The following is a 22465-nucleotide window of genomic DNA, read 5'->3' on the forward strand; positions in this document are numbered from 1 at the left end:
CTCCAGTAACTCGGCCTTGCAATCTCCTCCACTTAGCTTCCTGGATTCGCCCTCAATCCACTCACACTTCCTTCTTTGCACTCCTGTCCACTGAGCCACTCACACTTGATGACTTGCTCTCTTGAGTTTTTTGTCTTCACCTCTTTGCTAGGCTTTCTTTATAATATTCATCAAGTCCAAATCCCTAACCCAAATCTCCCTTCTAGAACATCTTTGAGATCAACAATTGAGATTATATCTAAGTCACTTAAATAATTAAATTGTTTATCCTTAGAAAATGATTTAATGGTCCACAATAATGACTTGACTTTAATTACTGTACTGTTCCTAAGTTAGACTTAGGAAAGGAGACATAAATCACTTACTCCATCAAGCAAGCACCTAGAAGAGGCAAAACATCATCTTCCAGTTGCTAAGACACAAGGTTGATGTAGAAGACCTTCCAAAGCTACCATAAGCTTCAACATCATGTACACTATATTTGATTAGGTTGTAATAAGACTTTACAGGTTAAGCAATATAAAGCCCAAACAACTCTCATTGGTAGATTCTTTTTGGCCTTGCGTGTCAAGTGTGGATGTTGACGATCTAATGGATTTTACAAGACAAAATGTTCTTTGTGAGCTTCCATTGGTATTTACCTCTAGACAATGCTCAAAGACTAAATTTTCTTTCCTTTATTGCGTTTCGTTTTGTAATGGAGATGCTTGATACACTCCCTTGTATTTCATATGGATGTTCTACTTTTACAATCATGGTTTTTAGTGGACATCAATAAATTTGTATATGATTATGTTTGCTTTGTTAGCATTTGTTATCTGTATTCATATTCTTCTTATTTCATATATGTTGATGATGTTGCAGAAATGGGATCCATTGTCATCTCAACTACGACATGGGGCTTCTATTGTTGAAATTTATAGAATTATAGAAGAGGTAAGTTGTTATTAATTTGAGTTTTCATTCAACAATTGGCAGCTTAGATATCATTATAATTAATTTGCTTGTTTGTTATGCCTTTTAATTGTTTTGTATGTTATGGTATATTCCTTTAATTGGCTTATAAAACCACAAAAAAATGGTATTTAGTTGAGTACATTTTTCTCATATTGGCATGTACTCTTGTAGATGAATGTTTTAATAGTGGATATGCTAGTTGTCTAAAGAAATTCATCTAGCAAGGAGTCAAACTAGCTTGTGTTTGTTTCGACAATGATTTGTGTTCATGTATTCATCTTCTCCACACGATATTGGAGCAATATCAGAGTTGTGGAGCTTGTGATGCTTATAGTTTGCAGGATGTGCATCTGATGTGCTCTAAGTGAAAACACATTAGAAAAGTTTATTTAATGTTAAAGGGCAAGATTTATATGCCATATGAAATGAAGTCAATGGCTGATGTGAATTGTTAGTTTGGTAACTAGCTGACAAAGTCTTAGGGAGAATGGCTGTGCAGAACCTATGAGTGGACTAGAGAGACACACTCGGGTTTCGAGCTTACCAAAGCTGTCATATGCAGATGACATATTCAAAGAGAATCAGCCCATACACACACACACTGAGAAGAATAGGCAAGGTGTGCCATTAAAAGGCAAACTTTAGCCCAAGACATAGCTCGTCTTACAGCCCACTGTTCAACCCAAAAAATGTGCCATACATGCATATTTCAAGCATTTAGTTGCAAAATTTTGTGGAAGATTTCGTATCTTTTTATGTTTCTCTAAACAAAAGTTTTTAAATTCCAACGGGGAGTGACAAGGTACTCAACTTACTAAAAATCTACCGACTTAGTGAAAAGAGACAGTATATGATCTCTTTTTATAGTTCCTGAAATAATTTCAGAGATGAGCAGTCATAAATAGAGGTGTTTTTCTACAATGCAATAAAGAAGTATTTTCCTGAATTGATTAAAAGATGGAGAGGCCTGTGATTTAAGGAAAAATTAATGGGAGAAACATTCACACACAGAATGTAAAAATATAGCTACATTTGATGAACATAAACCTATAGAGTATTGTAAGTGGAACAGAAAAGAAATCCATAAGTATGGAACAGTATTTGGACGGATGAACAGTAGTTGAATGGTCTAGCGATGTCAGACATTTTAGCCCACCATTTAGATTTGTCAAAATGTTCACATGAATTATGGGAAGAATTGAATAAACTGGTTGCGTCAAAATCTCATAAAGCAATATCTGTTATGAAGTCTGTTTTTGCATTGGAACTCTCTCTCTCTCTCGCTCTCTCTCTCTCTCTATATATATATATATGTTTAGTCATACTAACATAATGGACATTCAAGGCATGAATACAATGACACCAGAAGTGGGTGTAAAATTAGAAGAGAATGGAGCTTGTTACAGCAAAATCTAGCAACTTAGTGCAAAGCCTCACTAGGTGATCTAGACGATGTGCAACAATTGTGAATGTCACCATTGTCACCTCTGCAACTACAACCCTCTCATAAGTGAAGGATACAATCCAACACAAGGGAGGATTCCCTGGTAGGGTTTAGAGATCAAGTAATCGAAAGATCTTAAGCAATGTTTTAAGACTCCGACTCCGACTCCGACTCGGCCGAGGATTGACTCCGACTCCGACTCCGAAACGGTAATGACTCGGCCGGCTCGATTTCAATGACTCGGTCGTTGTAAAAAATACATTAAATATTTATTTTTTTAATAAAAAAACATAATTTTAAAGATTTTAAACATACTTTTAGAGATTTTCATTCATTTTTCCAAACACACAACATTATAATATAGATGGAAGACAACATATGATCAAAGTAGGCTCATGAACCAATTCATTATATCAAAATGGTACCCAATGGCAATACATAGTCAACTGTCATACATGATCAAAGACTCAAAACAAAAAACACATAACCAAGGAGGCTAGAAATGGCCTCTACAAAAAAAGTAAACTGTGACCAGAATCCAATACTAGTACTACAGCTACTGGCTAGTAGCTACTGCCAGAGGAGCCAAGATCATGTCGATCAATCTCTGGATCATCATCAGAGTCAGTCAGGGGGTCCATGGCTCCTCCTCATCATCATCATCTCCAACTGCAGCTGTAGAAGTGGTACCACTAGCAGGCTGTGCAACTGCAGCAGATGCAAGCTAAGATAGAGTAGATATGCAGCTGCGCTTCTGTCGTGGCTGAGCAGAGGAAGCACCTACAACTGGAGTCCTTGCTGGCTGTGAGACTGAGGCTGGTGGATTGGGATCTGCATTCAACTGAACAACATGTTCAAGTTCAATTGATGTCTCGATATCTAAATCTAAATCAAGATCCTCATCAAGATCAAACTCTGCTGGACGACTCTCCACTACCCAATCTGATGTTGGATCAATGTCTTCCAACACAATGGGATCTGAATCAGGTCTTTTGTTTAGCAAATGGTTTCGTCTGAGCCAGAGGTTGTATTGGACATAAACTAGATCATTTAACCGTTTTTGATCCAAACGGTTTCTCTTCTTTGTGTTACTTGGGAGCAGGGGCGAAAATGGGAGCGGGAGCGACATTTTCAGAAGCTCCTGGTTTGGGAGCGAATCCCAGAGGAGTTCGACAACCAATGTCACTAACATCAAGGTACATAGAGGGATTGGTGCTCTTGATTAAATACGAGTTCCATACCCTAATACATGACAAAATTCAATGGAAACATTGCAATCCTCCAATCCTGAAATCCTGAAAAACTGATAAGTCTGATGGATTTTGAATGAAATCTAAAATTCTACTTTCTCCATATGAAATCCAATGAGGCTGAAACCACTCTCAAACATCCTGAGTCATTTCATGGTAATGTTAAAAATTTAAGTAAAAGGATGAAAATGAAGATTAAGGAGAATGTCACTTTTACTTTAAGAATTTAACATTACCATGAAATTTGAATAGCATATCAATAGTAGAGAGCATTTGAGTGTGTTAAATAGGGTTTGGGAGGGGGAAATGGACCCCAAATGACATTTAGCAAATTCATATAACACCTTGGAGTCCAAACCAATCAGAAATCACCTTAAAAATCCATTAAAAAATATTAAATCGATGTTTAACGTGTTCTGGGCCGGCTTTTTGTGACTCGGCCGAGTCATAACGGAAACGGCCGAGTTGGCCGAGTCAGCCATGACTTGGCCGAGTCATTGAATGACTCGGCCGAGTCATGGCTGACTCGGCCAAACGTACTGTTTCAAAGGCCGAGTCATGGCTGAGGGTATCGGCTCGGATCAACTCGGCCGTTTCGGTATCGAAACGGCCGTTTTTTAAAACAATGATCTTAAGCTAGGTGTCCCTGAAGGATCCCATAGATGTAAATCCACCAGATAAAGGTATATCAAATTAATGTTTGATGTGGATGAAGGAGTAAATCATAGATTTGGGTTCAAGGGAGCTGTGGGTAATTTAAAGGTGATGGTTGGCCTCTGGAGTCTCAAATAGATTTTTCAAACACACCAAATCAAGAAAATACTGAAGGCCGTGACAAACTAGGGTTTTATGTCAACAAATTGCAGCAATACATAGTTTATAACAGCTAATTTATCCTTAAGCAAAGTAAAATGAAAGCTAAACTACAGATTAAACTAAGGACAATGTTAAAACAATTTTGCTGAAGACATAAGATGTTGCTACAATTTAACCCTAACTTACGATGAAATAAAACATTTTTTTTTTATATAAAATTTTCTGTATTTTAAATGAAAGCCACAAGAGATATGGATTAGTGCCTTCTAAATCTACTCATATGGAGTGTAGGATTCAAACATTTTTAGGGCTTCGTTGGAGTGATACTAAATCCAAACATAGTAGGGAAAATAAACTAACTGAACCAAGGGTTTGAGATCTAGGTTCTCAATTTTCCGGATGATTAAGGAAGAAAAAGCTATATATATTCCTCAAATCCTTGGAAAAATGGTTTAGTTTAAAAAGAGAGAATGCAACAAATACCAAATAAACTAACTTGGCACATTAACTTTCATCCTAAGAAATGTAATAGCAAGACAAAGCAACTAAACCAACTCACTTTTCCATGCATCATCCAAGATTCACCAGAAGCGTCCATGAAAAGAGATCATGTCACATCATAATTCCACCCAAGAGAAGTCATTCAATTGGGCCTCCACAATGCACAAGAGAGAAAAATCACTAGTCAAGAGATGAATAATCCAAGTTGTGACAATGAATAATGACAGAAATCGCTCCCCCATTTACCCCCTTTACACAAGGGTAACCTAGCAATTTAACTCCAAAATTAGAATAAATGATCCATAAACCGCTGTGGATATTCCACACGACAGTTTGTCACAACAGATTTGATAAAGAAATTTATTGAACTCAGAAATCTATACTATGAGGGTTAATTTTTCTTTATTTTTTCAGATAACTCAATTACTATGTTATGCTTATGCAAGCAAAATATGGAAATAAGGAAAATATGGCACAAATAAAAACAATCACTCACAAACCATAAGACACCAAGATATGATCTAGGAAACCCTTTTGTGGAAAACCTTGGTTGGAAGGTGAGGCTACTCTCTCTTTTTTCTGAATGGAAAATGGTGAAAATGTAAAGAAGTGAGACTTGTGGCTTGTGGGCTGCTATAGAACACAAAATCTCTCTGTGCTGCCGTCGCTCTATCCACTCTAAGCTACTCTGCTCAACTATGGAAGAAAATGCACTAGAATAGAATCCCCCCGTTTTTCCTCCTAGTGGCCCGGTTATAAAACAACTCAATAGTCAACTAGTGGTTAAATTTCACCCAGTCAACCGTCAATAGGAGTTACAACTTGACCCTTCTAGAGTCTCCTACATAGGGCCCACGTGGTAGCCCCTTTCCATGAGTAAAGGAGGTTGACATGGCATCCTCTCAAATTATGGGTCAATTACGATAGCTCAACTTCCTAGAGGCTTAACTTTCTCATACAAGCTCCGATTGAGTTGATTTTTGCGCCATTGGAATGGTATTAGTGTGTAGATTATGGTATCTAAGTCCATATTAAGGTTGGGACCACACAAAGTGGTCATTAAAAGGCCTTAAAATAGCTCTTGAAGTTTTTCACTTGAAATTTTCAAAATTGGGATTGCAGGTAAAATAGTTAACTGAGGGTTAAATTTGACCTAGTCAACCCTCTATAGGAGTTACACCTCAACTCTTGTAGAGTCTCCTACATAAGGCCCACGTGGTAACCCTTTTCCATGAGGAAAGGGGGATGACGTGGCATCCTCTCAAATTATGTTGGTCAATTAGGATAAGTCAACTTTCAGGAGGCTTAACTTTCTCATACGAACTCTGTTTGAGGCGATTCTTACGCCATTGGAATGGTATTGATGTGTAGATTATGGTACCTAAGTCCATAGTAAGGTTGGAACCACACAAAGTGGTCATTTAATGCCTCAAAATAACTCCTAAAATTTTTCACTTGAATTTTTCCAAATTGGGGCTGTAGGTAAAATTGACCCTGCAAGCTGATTTCTCTGATTTTTCCACTCCCTAAAAGCATTGAGATGGCTGACAATAATATAATGATCTTATCCAGATCACTAAGAGCCTTAAAAAGTACTATATCCAAGATACAAAGTGGATAGGTCAACAAACTAACCCCCCAAGATAGCCTCTATAAAGATCAAAGCCACCTCTCACAGGTTTTTGCTTAGTTCTCACAATTATGGTAGCTATGTGTTTTTCATGTTGCTCGTCTTAGATGTCAATGTGTTGCTCAAGCTACGCCTCTTATATCTAAACATGCTGCTAAATCTGCCTCTTTAACAACATTGTTTGCTCACACAACGTTGCTTACTCACATAGTGATTCAACTCAAGACTTCAACGATCCCATGTGATAAAGAAAATGAAAATTGATTAATGTATAGTGCATGACACAGGCCTTAATTTTACAATATTTTAGGTTTAATTTTACAGCATTTTAGTTTGTGGTTTGAGGGGGTAGACGTTCATCACATTGGTGTCCAAATTGAAGGAACAACACCCTAAAATGCAACCCATGAGCTTGGAAATGCGTGGGGACTCACTACTTGACAAGGAGCATGTGGGCACTCCCTGAGAATGAGGGATCTTGTATAGTTCTCCAACAATGGAATCTTGGATTTTTGTTGTTGTTGTTGTTTGTTAATCGAAGCTCTTACTTGCATTGTCTTAGCACTATGATGATAGTTCCCATGTTCCCAAAACTATTGCCATCTCTTGAATGTTTCATACTCCTTCCCAAGCTCTATGGGACGTTAGAATGTTAGAAGATAGTTTTCGGGATGCTTGAAGCAATTTTCGTGTAGCTAGAGACATATTTAATCATTATCTTCTTACCTTTTAGCTGAAGTGGGAGTCAATACATACCAATCAATAGTTTTAGTAAAATGTAGAGATGGTCCTGAATTAACATACCAAATCCTTATTGCACTCTGAATCCTTGTTTTTGGCCATGACACATAGAACTCTTCCTCTTGTGTTCGACAACATTAACATTTTCTCTTGTGGATTGATCATCGAAAGGATGTTGTTGGTTACTCTTCCTCTTCTTTGGTGTTCGACAACATTAACATTTTCCTTTGTGGATTGATCATTGAAAGAATGTTATTGGTTGTTCTTTTCATCCCATAACTTCTTTCTAAAAACTTCGTTACAAATACCACCTTGGAAAAATTAGTCACACCATATTCTCAAATTACTTTCCCCTATTTTGTTGCAAGAGCTTAGCGCTCAACTACTCAATTGTCAAATTGTTATTAGTACTAGTAATGTTCAAGGTCTCAATAAAATTTGTGTGGGAAGGAGGTTAACTTTTCAAAGTTTACTATCATATCTTGTTCTTCAATAATTCTTTCAATTGATTTCGATTGATCTATAATATACTTGATTTTTAACAAATGATCTTGCAAGGAATTGGGTGACTTCATTTTTATGGAGAATAACATATTTTTAAGGAAGAATGCTCTACCTTTGTTTTGGGTTTCAGACATCTCTTGTAGATTCCCCCACATGACACATGCATCATTACCTTCGTGATCTTCTGGAAGCGTATCATTCATTAGCAAAGGCTTGATTAACATCACAACCTCTCGATTATTTGCATCATAATTTGCTTGGGCATCCACATTGGTCATACTATGCACCTCTTTTTCCAATACAAGTTTGTCCAAACATATATACTCAAATATTGCAAGCAACTTTTATTTTCATGATATAAAATTTTGAGCATTAAACTTTTCGTTTCTGTTTAACATTACATCTTAAGTTGCACGAAACGGGGAAACAGGTACGACTTTCCGAAACGAGCACGAGTACAAAACGTGACCCCCCCAAGTTTTGGAAACGAGGAAACACATATATATATATATATATATATATATATATATATATATATATATATTAGGACATTCAAGAAATATGTGCAATCATAAAGCATACATGATATATTCTAATTTATTATATTATGGTTAAATTGTCATTTGTCAATGCATAAACTATAAGTCTCTATATTTATATCACATTTACTCATGAATGATCACATAATGAAAATAGCAATATCCAAAATCAGCCACGAGAAATTTCTAATTTCTTGTCTCGTGCTTGATTGGGAGTCTCCTCCTACATAGTCGAACAACCTTAGTGCTCTTGATTAAATACAAGTTCCATACCTTAGTACCCTAGGTTCTATTAATTGTTGGGAGTCTCTCCTGCATAGAGGGCTTGGTTCTCTTGATTAAATACAAGTTCCATACCCTAGTACATGACAAAATCTAATGAAAGATTGCAATCCCCCCAATCTTGAAATCCTGAATAATAGATAAGTCTGCTGGATTTTGAGTAAGATCTAAAATTCTACTTTCTCCATATGAAATCCAATGAGAGCGAAACCACTTTCAAACATCATGAGTCATTTCATGGTAATGTTAAAAATTTAAGTAAAAGGAAGAATGTCACTTTTACTTTAAGAATTTAACATTACCATGAATACATATCAACACTAGGGCCATAGGCTTGAACATTAGGCTGACCCACTCAAAAAAATCCTCTTTTTTATAACTTGAGAGAGGCATCTAGAAGATATTTTAGTCACCCAATAAAAAATAGAAGGGAAAAAATAAAAAAAGAAAAAAGAAAACGTCAAGTGTTAACTGGAAACTCTGCTGTACGACATGGAAACTCGTTTCTGGCCATAGTGGCCACGTTTCCCCAGCGTGAAATGGGCTAGTATGGCCGGAAACGTGTTTCCAGGCCGTATGGTACGAGTTTCCTCGTTTCCGTTTCGTTTTCGGTCGGAAATGGATCCCTGGGCAACGTTTCCTGCAACTTAGCATTACATGGTCCAAGTTGGCTATTTTTGAGGGTTATAGATGCCATAAAATTTCCAAAAGAAAACCCTTTTACAGAGTCATTACTTTGCTTTCAAAGAAACAAAACCCAAAATTACTTTTAAAAGCAATTTTTTTAAAGCGTCAACAAAACTCATAAATTTCTTAAATTGATATATATCTCTCTTTTATTTTTTTTCGCAACAAATCTCTCTTTTAATAATCAACGATAGATTTACAAACCATAGTTATTATTTCAAGTCTTAAGTCGATCAAGTTACCTTCATTTCCCAATGTGCTAATAGGTATCCTCACATGACGAATGTGTAATATGGGTTGAACTATCTCTCCAAATCATAGTCCTTGTAGTTTGTCTATCTATTGACTAGGGCAATACCCTTTTTAGATTGGCCCAATTCTTTGGTGGCTTCACCTCTTTATCCTTATCCACAATGATCTGGATTTTATTCTCCAGTGATGGCTTCGCTGATGTCTCACATTCTAAAAGCTTTTTATGTGTATGTGAATCACTCTCAACAGTGACATGGATACATAGACCCACACTTAGTGGTCATTTAATGTCCCAAGAGGATTTTTGCCCTGAGGATTGATAACATATAACAAGATTTTGCTCTAGAATCCAACAACCATTCAATTCAATAATATAAAAGTGGAAGTACAGTGAAGAAATTAAATAATTAGTGTCCAATAGTACATAACCAATTCCAATGTTCATTCTAGGGTTATTGTAACCAATTAAGGCTTCTGTAAAGTCCTAATAATTCATGACAGAATTGTGCTAATTTAATTCTGTTGCTAATATTCTAAGCCATTAACTCACTATCAAATTATCCTTTGATTAACTTTGCTGTTGAAGAGGGCTTGTGACAGCTCTTCTCTTATCCACGTTTACACATGCGGCTGGATTAATCCTCTTATACTTGACTGCGCTGATTCCTATTGCTTCCTTACGTAACGATTCGCTAGTTGCGGAGGCTATCTGGATGTTTGTTGCCCAAAATCCAACCCTGCATAGGTCACGAATTTGCTTTTAAACTCTGCGAGCCTGTGCCCCTTGGGTCAAACCACAAAGGTAATGCGTTGTCGACAGAGTAATGCCATGCTGTCCATAGAATTTGGAACTCGGTATCTCAGAAAGGGCCTTCTGCTTCCTTGTTCTTATTCAGCCAGTAATTTGGTGGTCTGTTATACCACAGAAACGCAGAGGGCCTCTGCGATTTGTAGAGGTGGCTTCCACTGCCCTTTGAACGGAGTTTGTTGTCCAAATAAACCACATAAAATACCGCTCCTTGCTTGCCAAACCAGAGCAACAATACTCCAAAGATTATGCTGCAGTAGACTGAAGTAGAAAGGTGATTAGCTAGGGTGGAATCTCTCACCACTGGAACGAATCAAGAGAGAGGATTAGCTAGGGTGGTATTATCATCATAGAAACTAATCAAAGAAGGGGTCTTAAAAGCCTCAGAGGCTCAAGATTAAGGAAAATAGAGATAATCCAATCCAAATGATTGATGATAAATGACTCCAACTCTCCTTTATTTATAGATTTCCCTATGGGGTTCCTCAAATGTGAGGGGTTGAACCAATTTGGGCTTTTTGCCCCCGCTGACCCAAAATTTAAAATTTTGCCCCAAACATTGGATTGTTGGGTTTTCCCCCTTTATCAAGACTATAGCCTATGTGGTTGGATAGGTTACTTCGTCCTCCCATGGGCAATTAATCCACTGGGGGCATTATAGGTCAGTTGGACCCATCACTTTTCTTTCTTTGCATAGCTTGATGGCTTGTGGGCTTCACAAGGTGCTACATTGATAGTGACTTCTGTTGTTTTTTTTTTTATACTTTGAAATTTTTTCTAATTGACGACATGGTGGCTTGATTTTTCTAACTCCTAGGGCGTTAGCTTTGGTGGCTACACACAAACCATGATGGTAACTCTATTCTTATAGGTCATGGAGAGGGCTTTCAATTATTGAATTCTTCTCACAATGATACATTTTTTGTTCTACAAAAGGTGGCTCACATAGATCAACTACAAATATTCCTTTGGCCTATGGCTCACACAATGGCGACTTCTCTATGTGATGGCTTCCCTTTTTATGATGGCTTGTGGCTTATCTTTGTGTGTTGCAACACTTTGTCTATGTGGACCATTGCACACATGAACTAGTGGATTATCCTTCTCTTTTTTCTTTAATAAAATTTGTTTAACTTGTTTTCAACTTCCCTTATAAGGATTTGGCTTATTGTTTTATTTTTTGTCGAATGTGTATTAGTAGTCCCTTGGTACCTTTCCTAATTGCTACACTCTTTGGTACCTTCTTTGATCACAACAACTCGTTGGTAGCTTGATTGGACTAACTTCAACCTTGGTGGTTACACATGATGAACGAACCGTGATGGAGACTTTACTGTTATGGGTCATGACCATGGCTTTTGCTTATCAGATTCTTGTCATAATACTACATTGCCTATTCTACAAAAGGTGGTTCACACATGTTGACATAATTCTTACTTTACCCAATGGGTTAGATGACTTCACCCTATGGGTTAAATGTTGGTGGGTTCTCTTTTTAGTGGTTGCTTGTGACTTGCCTTCATGAGTTGCAACACTCTATTTATGCAGGTTTGTATGTGGACCACCACGCACAAGTACTAGTAGCTTATCCTTCAAGTTTTTCTTTTAATAAATTTTCCTAAACATGGATTTGACTTCTTTGAGTAGGATTAGGCTTGCCTTTTTTATCTTTTGTACAATGTGTTTGCTAGCAGTTCCTCGGTATCTTCTTTGATCACAATAGTCCTGTGGTACCTTCTCTAATCACAACCTCTTGGCTCCTTCACTTGCTTCCTCAGATTCTTCTTTTCATTGTGTCTCTAATACTAGATTGTTTTTACACACACAAGCATGGATAGGAATACACATTTGAATTAGAAGGGGTGAATTCATTTATTTCATTAAAAGATGAAATGTTTCATTATAAATTAGAAGAGGAGGGTTATGTTATGCAACTCCTAAATACCTAACTAGTAATGACTATATTAATTAGTATATTAAATGGCTCATTATCACATCGCTTTGTTAGTGAGAGCTTAATATATGTCTAAGTTCTGGTAAGTCAGTTGTGTGATACATCGAACAAACTGTTGTTGCACAAAGGGATGATCCAAGGGTGTTAACATGAATCTTTAGATACCTAACAAGGACCTAGCTTGTTGATTTTATATAATAGGAAAATTTAGGTGCATATAACATATACCACATACACTAGCAAGGGGGTAGGCTACACACATAGATAAGATAATATAAGTGTCTTAATGTCTATCAGATAACCACAAAAGTAGGTCAATGGGATTACGTTAGGTACAATGATGTCAATACAAAGTGGGAGTGCTAAAGTGGCTCCCATATAAAGACAAAATCAAGAAGTGAAAGAGTATTCCAATCTAAAACCCTAGATGACAACCTCGAAAGAATGAAGGGTTTATCCAGGAGAAGGATGTATAAAATGAGAGGGTCATTGGCCCATGGTAGCAGGCGTAAGAGGTGATCTTGTATCACTAGAGCTTTCTCTGCCAACATTTGAGGCCAAATGGAAAAATCTAAACATATTTCTTTATCTTAAAGAATAAAAGATGTGAAGAAAATGTGCCATTGTTTGCAAGGCCGGGTCGGTCATTAAGTTTTGGAAGATCTTGATTGGTAACTGTGCTATCTTTGGAATGAGGTTTGGTTTGGAGGTGGCTCCGGGATCACGGAGTGATGGGAATAAAGCACCGTGTCCACATTGATTTGGAATCATGTGTCTCCATCTTTCGCTTGTTGCCCTGATTCAGGAGCACTATAAGAAAGGAAATAATCTGCTGAGTAAGAACTGATCTCTGGAGTGGATGTGGTTGAAGGATGTAAACGTGGAGATGAAGAGTGCCGTGCATATATAATGACAAGTGTCTCTAGTTGGGGTTTGTAAACAATTGGCCGAGTGCCTGTATCATGTGGAAAATACAATGAACAATCCTTGGATCTCATAATAAACTTGGCAATGGAAGATAAAGTGCTCCTCAGTCTCTACCTCCTGTAGATGTCACAACTGGCAGATCTTATTTGAATAGCTAATCTGGTGGTCCGTCTTGATTTGTAATCTATGACACCCAACTCTTAATCAACCTAGGGGTATCTGAAGAGCATGCATCTAATGGCGAGATATATAAGGAGGTCGAATATTAAGTCCATCTATCATAACCATGAAGTGCTCAACATGGAAGGCCATCTTTGGATGTAACTCACCCTAAGGGTTGATCCAATTTATGCTCACAAATTGTATGTACATGTCCTCTTTGATGATCATGTTCAACGCCTATCGTGTAGGTAGAATGTGACCAAGTGAGCCTAGGGAATATCTAAAAGGGGGGAGGTGATCAATCAAAATGCCAATGGATACTAGGAGATCTAAAACACCAACATACCAATATCGAGAATGAGCTAGATAACTTATGGATGTAATGAATTGTGATGAATAGTAGGCCAAACTAGGGTACCAATCTCGTCCCTTTGCTATATCGATGAGATTTCGAATGCTGTGCAAGAGTGAGACGAGGTCAAAGATTGTCTCAAGCCGGAAGGGATAAGCATTAAACTCTGCAAGGATGATGGTTTGGGGGATTGACTGCTTGCACCATATAATGCGATGAAGAAGGGTGATTTATACTCTCTCTATTGAAGACTAGTATGAATCTAGTAACCTAGTGCCCCACAACACATAACCATATAGGGTAGTGGGAAAAACTAGAGTATTCAGGAGTGACATCTTAGACGATATGCCCTAGAAGTGGTTCTAGAAACACTGTCTCTTAAGAAGGGCAAGGGAACCATGTCCTTTGTTGACTTGGGTCTGGAGTGCATGGCGTAGATTGAAATGATGCCTTGTGAAGAGTACCCCTAGGTAGATGTATGCACAAGTGATCTCAATCTCCTCTCCTTTGAAAAAGACCTGATGATCAAAGAGTGTCTTTTGATTAGTTGAAGATCATGACCTTGGTTTTATGTAGGTTGACTGTCAATTGCCAAAGGTCCCAAAAGAGGGCTAGGGCATATAGCTATCTTTGCAACCCCAGGGGATGAGGCTAGAAGGACCACATCATTGGCGAAAAGAAGGATAGATATCAAGACATGGTGGAGTAGGCATCCATCTCCCTCCTGGATGCATTTGTGAAAAAAGACTCTAGCTCATCAACGTAGATCCCAAACAATGTGGGTGGTAAGGGACAACTTCGTTTTACCTTAATGATACTCCTAATAAAATTTGATAATCTGTGCTGTGTGAAGACAACCAAGAACTGATTCCTAAAGGTGCATGATAACTGCCAACAAGGTATTTAATATATTAATATTTTTTAGTCTCTCTAATAAAGCCTTGTTGGGGAAAAAGTCTAAAGCCTTTTAAAAGTCCACAAAGTGGCAGTAGACTTTTGAAGAGCGATGTTGCACCTGTTGATTTTCACATGGTCTTCTTTACTGATAATTATCTTTGATGATTATGAACTTTTTCAAATTCTTATCGTTAGTTCCATCATTCAATAATTACACAAAAGACATCAACCATATAGCAAATAAGACAATAGGATCATAAAGAGACAGTCACACAAAGAACACACAATATTACCCTGTGAAAGCCCTCAATGGGGAAAAACCCAACCAACCTTTTCCTTAGAGAATCAACGCAATAAGAAATACATCAAGGTTAACAAGATGACCAACCTCCAAAGACCAAGTCAACCCTCCACAAATCTGATCAAAGGATCTATGCAATAAGGTCATGAGACGTCCTCCAACCCTGCCTTAGAACTCGCACTATGCCATTGAGATCAACATCTGAATATGCACCATATCCAAGGGATATATCACAGAAGCAGGGTTTGAATAGAGTCCTACAATTCTGTTTCAACACACGAACTTATCCACAAAAATGTACCTCAGAGATTCGAATTGAACCATAGGAGATGGAAGCCTCAAAGCCACACTCATTCCACAAAGCTGTAGATGAAGATTTGCACTTGTTACACAAAGATGTAGGCCTCAGATGTTGGGAGTCACGACTGCCGTTAGACCAAAACCCACAGGTGTTAGTCAACAATCGCATCGCCAAAGATAAGGATCCACGAGAGGCGGTTATTCCATGTCATGAAACACACGGGGAGTGTTGGTTTATCCAATGTCCAACAATCTCCCCCCCAATGCGAGGCGGGTGTGTACCGAACTCATGACCTACGCTTTGATACCACTTGTTGGGAATCACAATTGCCGTTAAACCAAAACCTGCAGGTGTTAGTCAATGATCGCATTGCCAAAGATAAGGATCCATGAGAGGCGGTTAGTCCATGTCACGAAACACATGGAGATCATTGGTTTATCCAATGTCCAACATCAGATTCGCCCTTATTACAGAGAGATGCAGGCCTCAGATGTTCCACAGAGATATAGGTCTTTGATCTGCCCTTGCCTCAGTGTAACATTATCCCTAAGAAACCTCGCATCTTGCCTCAGGAACCTCACATTCTACCTCAAATTAGATCATTCAAAGTCCATATTTGATGTAGACAAAATGGCTTTATTTATAGTGTTTTGTCCATCTGAAAAGATGTGACTCTTGGCAAGCCGACTTGACCTTGGAGGGCCAACTAGATCTTTGTGGAGTAAATTATAATTTCAAAATTTTAATTTTGGCGCTCTTTGATGAGCCTTATAATATTTTTCTTTTGAATACAAAAATATCTTTTTCTTGCAAGCATGAAGAACATGCTTCATATAATTTTCTTTTACAAATATAGTTCATTTTCAATATTACAAATATCATGAAGACCGATCATAGCTACAAAATTAAACACTCCCTCTTAGCTAGGGATGTATTCATAATGACTATCTAGCCGTTCTTTGTATACATGATCTCTCTAAGGAAAGGTATAATTCATTTATAATCTAGGTCAACACTCTTGACCTACATCAACATCATCGTCATCTACCCTCAGTATCCACTAGTGGCCATATCCCGGGTGCTACCAAACCCATGGCATATCATCAACATATTTGGACCACTCTTCTCGAGTGATCAGTCCTAGGACTCACTCTCCTAGAGTGATCAATTCTCAAATCTAAGACTCACTCAGAGGGATTGGTCCTCAAATCTCAAGGTCTCTCACTAGGCCAAAATGCTGAGATACTTCAACTAGTAAGAACTCACTCACCCTTCTTGGTGAGCACTCTAGGCCAAGACCTCACTCAACCCCTCCTGGTTGGTGATTGGGTCTAGATGTTGAAAGGACCTCACTCCACCCTACCAAGTGTGTGATACCTCACTCCACTATACATGGTGTGTGATTAGGGTCCAGATGTCGAAGGACCTCACTCCACCATTCCTGGTGTGTGATCAGGGTATAGGACCTCACTCCACCATTCCTGCCATCGGGTGTGTGATCAGAGTCCTCCATGAGGCACTCACTCAACCTTGCTTGTTGAGCACTCTAGGCCTCTCGGACCAATTCTCTTGTTGGAAAATCAGAAAGGCAAAAATATTTTCTTTATGTTGATAATTACTTGTGATATCTTTATATTCTTATTAACTTTCTTATGTTCTCTTTTATCTTTGTTAATCAAGCAATTACCAAAACCAAAACACAAAGATCTAGGACACCAGATGTAGGCACCCATCCAGGGCTAAAACCCCTATATAGGGGAAAATCTAGTCAAAGAACTCTTCCTTCTGTTAGTGTCAGTCTTTCCAGCCTTCCTCCAGTGATCAAATATGCTCTTACAAAGTGGTCTCAGAGTGTCAAGGTCAAATTTTGTCATTTCAGTGAGTCTTCAAGCAAAATTTGGTCACTAGGCATTAGGTCTAGGGTTTGCTTTAACTCCTAAAGTTGTCCAAATGTCGGTCCAGATCACCATTCAGCTGAGTTTATCATCATTCATAGGGTTGTCATTATCATGTCAGTGTCTAATGAGTCATTTTACACCTTGTTCATGCTTCAGTTGCACCTAGGCAAGGTCATTTCCCTCTCCTAGGGTTTTGAAGGCAATTTCTCTTGGACGGTCAAATAATCGGCAAAACTTGTATCCTGATGTTCATACACCTTCCCCCATCCTTAAAGTACCTTATCAAACACTTCCCATCCCTTAGATCCGCCAAATTCCTCATTTTTGCACAAACCCTAGTTTCTAGCTACAACCTGGCAATTTTCTAGGTTTGGCCTGTGTTTTGCCCTTTTGGACCCTTTCCCTTCGCTCAATCTCTGAGATTCCACTTTCCCCTGCTTCCTAACATCCCTCCCCACTCCCAAAAATTTCCCCAAGAATTTAGAAGGCCCCTATCCCCTTCAGTTCGCTTCATTTCCACGAAATCCCTTGTTCCACACATCGGGACAAGTTTCACTCAAAAGATGTTTCAGGGCAATCAAAGATGAATTTGGGAAAACTGAGAGAGGTTTTTGTCCACAACAGGCCAAGGAAGAAAAACCTCCTTCACTTTTTGCACAAGTGTCATGGTTTTAGAGAAATGTCAAAATTACAATCGCCAGATCCAAGGAGGTTGGCCAAGGCACTAAAACGACGAAAAAGGCCCGATCCCCTCCACATCTTGGCTGAGGCTTCCTTGAAGGAGCACGATATTAAATGACCTCACTACAGCACAAATTTCAAAAAATTTTGAGCATTTTTGGTCACTTATGAATTTTTGGGCAAAAAACAGGTTTTTCTCCTTGATAGGTCGCGCGCCGCGCGCGACCTATTCGATGGGCAACTTCATTTTGGGAAAACTCAGTATTTCTGGATTTGTCATGCAAAGATACACCTGCTCAGCAATTACCAAGAGATTTCATCAAGTTTTGAGCCTCCAGAAGGTCAAAAAAACATGCAAAAATTGACTTTCTGCCACCTTTTTGACAAACATGAAGCAGTCTTGGGAGATTGCAATTTTGGAGGGGCAAATGGCCACCAAATTCAGAAATTCCAGCTGGGTTGGAAAGTAGACATCCAGACCTTTCCAACAAGCCCACTTTTGCCTCTTTTGGACACCTGGAAGTGCCTCAAACGGAGCTCCAAAGAAGCGCGACCTATCAGGATTAGGGCGCGACCTATCAGGCAATTTTCATAATTTTTCACCTACAGCTCAGGAATTCGCCCAGCTTTGGCCAGTTTTGACTTGGGATGGGATTTTTCACCCTCTTTGATGTAATTAATGTATTTTCATGTTGATATGACACTTATTTACCTATTCTAGAAGATTCATTCATGAAATAGCAAACATTTAATGAATGAATTGGTTTCCTAGCTTATAGAGGCAAGTTGTTTTGACTGCCTAGATTTTAGTGCTCAGTTTAGAATTGGTTGAAACAGCTCCTAGAAGGATGAGCTCGACCCCTAGAGGCAAGGAAAGATGTTAGATTGCCTATATTATGTACTTTCTTGGTCATTTTCATGGTTGGACTCTTGAGGGAGAAAGCTTTATTGTATTATTCATTGTATCTCTGCAATTTTGGCAAAGGAAGAAAGACCGGGGTTTTGCAGTCCTTTTTGGGATTCCTGTGGTTACATGTATTGATGGTGTGCTTCTCTTTGTACTTGTAAGTGTGTTATGTGAAATCATCCTCCTCCTTTTTCTTCTGAAATTAGGCAAATGAAGTGTTAAAGTAGAATTCATGATTGCCATGCTCTGCTTTTAAGTTTGCTTAATATTTATGTTTTCATCTGTCTAAAGAGAACTCTTGAAGGTTTCTTGCTCTCTTTAGCTCCTCACCGGTCATTCCTACCCATTCACTTAATTTAAAGGCATCAATACAGTCTCCTACCTTGCCCCAAAGAACCCCCTGCAAAAACTGTGTCCAATCCCCGCACCCAAAATTGCCTTTCCCCGATTTTCCACCAAAATCCAAAAAATCCCAAAACAAACTCTTTTTATCAGTTTACTAGCCTAAAATCAGTGTTTCCTAATTGGTTATCTCGCCCGTTGAAGATCCCTATCGAGATAGACCGGATAGAACCCTCTCTTGCCCCGTAGGGCTAGCTACGAGGCTAAGTGGTTTGATGTTGCCTTGGAGTTTACCTTTCTCAGCCTGAGGTGAAATTTCAAGCGCTAACACCTTCAGTAATTCAAAATGAGATGGACCAAGACCTTAGACCAATAGACCTTCCTCCACCAAGTTAGCTTTTCAAAATGATTAAGCAACCTTCAATAGTCTCTTCTTGTCCAACAGTTTCAACCCAGGAACAACCCAAAAATGTGACTTCCCAACTTTAGAACTTCGACCCCCAACAACAAAACAAAATTTTCGACCCTTCCAACAATTTAGTGGCTTCATACGTGTGAGAGAGAAACAAAGAATTTCGACTTCTTATGCTTGAGACAAACCTCCTTCTCCTTCGCTAGCCCTTTTCAACTTCTTCCTTGAATTTCACACTTTTTACTGCCCCAGCAATTGCAGATCGAACTTGGTGAGTGAGTGCTCCAAATGAGGTCGAGTTGCTGCCTTTATATAGTAGTTTTTGCCCCTCAGTTTAGGTTGACTTGTCCAGTTTGAGGCCGACTTGGCGAAGGAGGCCTAAAATATCTAATTTACGTGAAAATAAATTTCTTTCTTGACAAATAAATCCCAAGAAGGGTTCTTTACACTATGACATGGAGAAGGCACATGACATAAACCCTAGAGGATTGCAATGGAGGCTTTGACCTATAAATAATTGACCCAAGCATGAAACTCATGCTTTAATAAGTCAATTTCTTTAATAATAAAATTTCCTTTTTTTTTTTCTTTTTTCTTTTGATAAATACCATCATGACCTAAGTACAATTATGAAGACCAACACTAGTTACATTTTTCAACACTCCCTCTTAACTAGGTAGGTATTGATAATTACAAATATATAGAGGTACATGGAAGATCTTCAAAATGAACTACGAAGAGTTCTAGCACATTCGGTGTTGCAGACTAGAAACTTGACCAGGGTATTCTACCGAGGTGGGACTAAGATGGACTCAAGCTTTCAACCAATCTAGGTACCATCAGGCTTATTTGCTAACCATCAACCGAGGGATCTAGGTGTGTATCTAAGGTCGGAGCTCCATGACCAACGCCACCTTCCCTCTTTGGGATCTAGACATCAACACATAGGCCAACCAAATGTCGTCATAAGCATCCACCATTAGATGCTTCATCTCTCCCTAATAAACTATATATATATCCATTTGTCCAAGCGTGCTTCCCAAGTGTTCATCCTTCTTTATGGAGAGATTTACGTGTTAGACATAAACCCCAATCAATAATGAACTTTCAAATATACATATACAAGCAAACACAAACCTTTGGGGTTCTCAATCATCTTGATGCCACTTAGTTATTCATATTCAACTATTTAGAAGCTTTCTTCTTTCATTTCTTCAGTAGCACCAAGACATCCTCAATACATTGCAGATCTATTCATTCTTCGATTTCTTCTACAAGGTATCCATCATGACTCATAATATGCCCTCCCTCTCAATTTGGGAGATGTACTCTTTTCTTCTAACCATGCTCCCTCTTAACTTAGGGAGATCAACAATTTTTTTCTTCTATAACATCGGAGAAGCTTCAACCTTTCACGACTTCATCAAGGTCATCTTGATCATCATCATCCTTATAGCTTCCTTCATCATGCTCATCATTATTTTTCAATTACGAATATCTCCAACATCTTGAAGATTATGTACCTGCAAAACTTTAATAGTAAGTATAACCAAATGCATATAGAAGCATGAAGTTAATTATGGCATATTCTTATAACGGAAGCATCAAAGCATTTAGACTTTAGGCATCAAATGCCTAAACCTAGTTAGGTTCATAATTGATAAGGGACACATCTATTTGCATACTAGACTTCAACTTCTTACTAGGGTTTGTCATAAACCCTACATTCGATTTTGAGACATAAGGCCTTAGATAACAAATCAAATAATAATCCAATCACAATACTATACATCTAAGGTTTCAATAATATATTCTATGACATACTCTACTAGGGTTTATTCCAAATCCTAGATTTTCATGATGAAAACTAAAACATATCAATAATATCATCAAGTCCTAGAATATTAATTTCTACTGGGGTTTTGTTACAAACCCTAGAATTCATAAACTAGGATTTCATAATCGTGCACTAACATATTACAACAATATCGACTAGGTAAGCCCAAGACACAAACATCAATACATTAAAGTTAGATATACAACAATTTTGACCAGGCTAGGATTTCGATTAGACAAATGAACATACACCAAGGGTTTCATTCCTAAGATCTTACTACAACTATCAAAAGGGTTTTAGCTTATAAACCCGAAGTTATCAAACCCTAAAGATATAGGGTTTAGACATTAACAACAAACCATAAAGGACTAGGATTTTTCCATAACAATACAAAAACCGAAAATATCAAAAGAATAGGATTCCTAGATTTCGTTAACAACCCTAAGTAGACTAGGGTTTCATAATCAATACTGACATACACTTAGGTTAGGGTTTTACAGTGAACCCTTTTAGGGTTCCACAAGAATGATCAAATGATAATATAATGAGGGTAGATTCAATCTAATGATTAATCACCCTAACAAGAATCTTTGAGATTCAAAACCCTAGACATATCGATGTCAGTAATGTAAATCAAATTTCAAAAGAGAATGAACATACTTTTTCTATGAAGAGAACTTTGTCACATAACTTGTAGTTTAAGACATACCTTGAATTGTTCTTTAACAAACCTTGTAGGACATCAATTCTTGAAGGGCTTCCTTTGCAACAAAACTTCTTCCACGCTTCAAGTCTCCACCATAACCTTTGTGTATTCTGCAATCTTTTCCTAACAAGGGAAATATAAAGAAAAAGGTTATTAGCATACAATACAAACAAATCTTGAAGTGAGGAGGAAGCCAAACATGAAAAGATGAAACAAAGAACAAAATACTTATCTTTTTGGTAAAAATGGTGGATGCTCACTCTTAATCCAATCTTGAGGGATACCTACAACTTATCAAAAATTCAAAAACTGTTCTAACAAGACATGCTAGACTTACAAACTCTAGAAATCAAAACATAAAGGAAAAGAATTCAAAA

At 38.0% G+C, this 22465-nt stretch overlaps 1 protein-coding gene across 3 annotated transcripts in view; it reads left to right on the forward strand.

Moving 5' to 3' along the window:
• The window catches only part of LOC149219667 (protein unc-13 homolog), a 298200-nt gene that overhangs the window by 125185 nt on the left and 150550 nt on the right, over window positions 1-22465 (forward strand). For all 3 annotated transcript variants that reach the window (XM_089384442.1, XM_089384441.1, XM_089384440.1), the window contains exon 18: window positions 865-936. In XM_089384442.1, coding sequence (XP_089240568.1) covers window positions 865-936 — 72 coding nt within the window. The remainder of the gene's footprint in view (window positions 1-864; window positions 937-22465) is intronic.

This window comes from Pinus tabuliformis, chromosome Q (assembly GCF_031772625.1).
Source record: "Pinus tabuliformis cultivar Carrire ecotype Pingquan chromosome Q, CPIR1, whole genome shotgun sequence".
NCBI classification, from domain to species: Eukaryota; Viridiplantae; Streptophyta; class Pinopsida; order Pinales; family Pinaceae; genus Pinus; species Pinus tabuliformis.